General features: G+C 33.8%; 1 protein-coding gene across 1 annotated transcript; it reads left to right on the forward strand.

Annotated features, from left to right (window-relative positions):
- The first annotated feature begins 2,636 nt into the window (after positions 1–2,636).
- On the forward strand, positions 2,637–3,640 carry LOC149554720 (embryo-specific protein ATS3A-like). The gene is made up of 2 exons (XM_089828771.1): positions 2,637–2,803; positions 2,942–3,640. The coding sequence occupies exons 1-2, from the start codon at positions 2,714–2,716 to the stop codon at positions 3,407–3,409; spliced, it is 558 nt and encodes a 185-aa protein (XP_089684897.1). The 5' UTR covers positions 2,637–2,713; the 3' UTR covers positions 3,410–3,640.
- The last annotated feature ends 339 nt before the right edge of the window (positions 3,641–3,979 follow it).

Genomic DNA, 3,979 nt, shown 5'->3' on the forward strand with positions numbered 1-3,979 from the left:
GTGTCATGCCTTTGACTCTGAGTGGATCATAGATCTCCAAAATGGGAAAGTTTCTTAATGGAAAAGCCCACTTTTTAAACCAGCATAAGTATGAGGGAAATACTACACAACCCTACAACATAGATTATAATATTACAGAGTTAAGCAGTGACATAGGATAGACATGATAACTACTTTTAAAAATACCTGAGTCAATTCCTTAATGTTTATTTGCAATCAAATATGCCACAAAATTTTCAATAGTATGCATTCCATTCTAGGTCTCCACCACTAGTTTGCTCCTTTCATAGTTGTGAATTAGAAAAGTAAAGTGACTTGCAATGAAACTTCCCCTAATTTCTAATAAAAAGTTGTTCAAGAACAACCAAGCATTCAAAAAAATAAAAAAATTAATCATAAAAACTATAAAAAACTTTTCTTTTCCATGCTAGAAAAAAATAGTAAAAATTGATTTGAAGTAGACATATCTCCTTAGCTCATATAATGTTTGAAATGTTATTGATACCTTGAAGAATTTTTTGGGTGTAGGTTCATGTGTTCAAATAAATATTTTTTTAACTAATGTTTGTTTTATTTATCAGGATGCTAAGATTAGATAACAATGTAACTAAAAACATGAAATTAATTCTTAATAACTTAATTGCAGTTGCTTATATTACAAACTTAACCTGAATTTGTTCTACAAATTTTTCATTGTTCAAAGAGTTTAGCCCAGCTTCAACGTTTATTAAAAAAATGATATGATTTCTACAAATGCCTTGTCAAGCTTCTTTGTGAACATACTTAACACATGAAAGAAAAAGACCCATCAAAATGAAATGCAAACATAATTATCGTATCACAATAATGTATTGAATCAACTTTTCATTTTCTTCCATGTTTTAGAACATTTGACATTCTACTAATAAATTATAGAGTTTAGTATTTTTAGGTTTGATCTAGAATATAAATAGATAAAATTTGTAATCAAACCCAAATTCCCCATAATAGAGTTTACCCAAGCATCAAAGAATGGAACACAAATCCAAAATCATGAATACTAGTATCATTTCTCCAACACCTACAAATCTTAAGCACTCGAAATAGCTCTAAAGTAAATTCTATTGTATGTTCAAATCCAAAGTATTTTAACTGACATATAACCCACCTAATCCTTCGGTCCACAGGTAAAATTTATCTCCAGTGAGATTGCATAAATCGACATGATAACCTTTAGAGAAAAATTGGGGAATTGGGGGAATCATAATTCCTAGAGAATAAATAAAGCTATTTTACCGTAGATAGAGAAATCCCTCATTGGAACATGAACTATTAGACATATTGACTAAAATTAAGGTAAAGATTGCAGGGTATGCGCAGGAGGGATTTTGTACACGATGGATTTTGCAACGAGCTCTATGATTTTATGTTTAAATATTTTTTAGATTGCTAGAGGTAAATTAATTTTAAAATATCAATAGTAATCCATATCATTGACTCTTGATGTAGAAGATCTGAATGAGAAGAGATGATAATGCAAGAATATAATATCTAGGAAATGTATGGAATGTAAAAGCTTGCAAGAAACATAGAAAATATTCAAAAAAAACCAGTAAGAAGTCTTGTACGTAGGCTATGGGAGAAAAGAAATTGTATTCAACAGAAGGGTAAGTAGTTGAAAGAGAATGCACTATCAACTAATAATAAACAAAGATACCTGTGAAAATTGAACCCAAACTCAAGTTGCAAACAACAATGTTAAAAGCGAAGACAACAATGTTAAAAGTGAAGATCGTGTTCATTTTGTTGTGGTATTAGGTAAATAGAAGTGGAGTAGCCAAGTTGCATGCACATGCCACGTCTGGAATTTGCAGAGGGCACCTGGCTACAACTGAATTCAATGAATTATTCAGTTGTCACTGCTTGCCACGTCCTTCAGATTCTTATTTACTACATAATTTTTGGTGCTAAAAAAAGCAAAGACCATCGAGAATAAAGCCTTCGACCAATGGAAAATTAGAAATATTAATGACAAAATTGATAATAAATAGAAAATATAATTTGCAAGGGCATGTTATGGGAAGCATTTGCAATTGATATGATTTTCCCAAATAAGATTTAATGTAAAAGTTTGGCGAAAACATTAGTCCCCGCCTATGGGCGGCAGGGAGTAATAAGATAACGAAAATTTGTTGAACTCCAATCCCTTACCTTTAATTTATTGTCTGAGAACTTAATTAAAGCAGACGATTTTCACATTCACTTCATGGAATATATTGTAGTTGGTAAGTAAGCAATCATTAAAATAAGTTGTCATATCGTGTCTCCTCAGTTGTCTCTTGGACTTGTAATTTCTCTGTAATAGAATTCCTCTCCACGTTAATAACCATTTAACAGTATATTTTGTTTCGTGTCGGTGGCAAAACATATAATAATATCGTAAACCTTCATTAAGAAGTAAACGCAAACCCAAATGTCAAAAATAGGGGCGTATCATCATATCTTTCGGAAAGATACCTAATGTCAGCTGCTAATACATTATTCCTGTCTTCATCTATAGGATTTTCTTTTCCATATTCTGCTTTTCTTTTACACTGTACCTTGCTTAGCCCAAGAAAACAAAGATGCCGAATCAAATATTTAAGTAGACTACGATCATTTACTTCTGCATCAGTTTCCTAAGTTTTACTCTCTGTTTCATGATTCTCTAAGTGTCCCTGTAGAAGCTAAAATAATGGCCCAGCTCAAGGCGTTTCTTCTTTTCCTTCTTGTTATAGCTGTTGCATCCATTTGTAGCAGCAGTCCTACTTCGGCCACACAAAAGGTAACAGGGTCCATCCATGTATTCTGTGTTTCCTTGATGAATGTTGTACTATACATTTAGTCTGGTGGTAGATTAAAATGAAATGAAATATTTAAACTCATTTGAATCCAACTGTTTTTACTATGTACTTATGTTCAGGGGATGAATTGCTCGTACATAGTGAATGTGGAGACAAGCTGCACAGAAGAAGCAGGCACGGGGGATCATGTAAGCCTTAGATTTGGAGACTCGGCGGGGAACCATGTGTTAGCCAAGCATCTGAAGGAGCCCATTGAAGGAAACACGGAAAAGCCATTTGAATGGTGTTCTTCAGCCAAATTTAAGATAGAGGGTCCCTGCGTAAACCAAAGCGTATGCTATCTGTACCTTAAAAGATTTGGTTCTGATCAGTGGAGGCCTGCTAGAGCTCGTGTGCATTCCGCTGTAGATCAGAAGCCATTTGGGCCCGTCGATACCTTCTATTTTCGTAGGTTTATTCCTAGCAATGTGTGGCATGGTTATGATTATTGTGATAATTTTGTTAAGAGAGAACACGAGCATGCAAAATCAGCTCCTGCAACTTCTTCTCATGCAATGAAGTATTATTATGATCACAAACAAGAATAATTGAACATGGAGATGGGAACTTGCGAGAGTTTTTAAGCTTTTATCTTTGCAGAAGAAATATAGTGAAGTTTCTCATTAAAAATGTAGTAGTCTGAAGGAGTTGTTTTCTCCGATGTTGTAGTAGAACACTTTTCCCTATGTCCTTACAAGGGGCATATGTTAATTGTAATGAATAAAGCATGGATAGATATATAAAGTGTACTAAAGTCTATAAGGCTTCTATATTGTGTACTGCCTTGTAATTCATCTTTCTATCTTAACCAATTCTTTCTTTGAGAGGAAGCGGATAGATTTAATGACTGCCCGGATGGCTAAATCTTTTTCAACGGAAACAGATACTTAACATGCTTTTACTTTCAGAAAAAGTAAAAGGTGGCCATGCTGATTACTTTCCATGTCTGCTCTATTCGGGAAAGCCATTCCGAGTATCTTAAGAAATGCTCATTTAATCTTTGTAATGATTGTTCGATTCTTTTGACGAAGTTGTCGCACACGGTGCTAACTTTTAAGTGTGAGGCTACCCTTTCGAGTCAGTAGTATCCTCGTGTATTTTAAATTTGGTATGGTAAA

This window comes from Cupressus sempervirens, chromosome 5 (assembly GCF_028749045.1).
Source record: "Cupressus sempervirens isolate cs-2001-9-10 chromosome 5, ASM2874904v1, whole genome shotgun sequence".
In the NCBI taxonomy this organism is placed as follows: Eukaryota; Viridiplantae; Streptophyta; class Pinopsida; order Cupressales; family Cupressaceae; genus Cupressus; species Cupressus sempervirens.

Coding starts and splice junctions, on each gene's coding strand:
- LOC149554720 (XM_089828771.1), top strand. CDS start 2,714: ATGGCCCAGCTCAAGGCGTTTCTTCTTTTCCTTCTTGTTATAGCTGTT. Junction 2,804..2,941: donor CTACTTCGGCCACACAAAAG/GTAACAGGGTCC, acceptor ACTTATGTTCAG/GGGATGAATTGCTCGTACAT.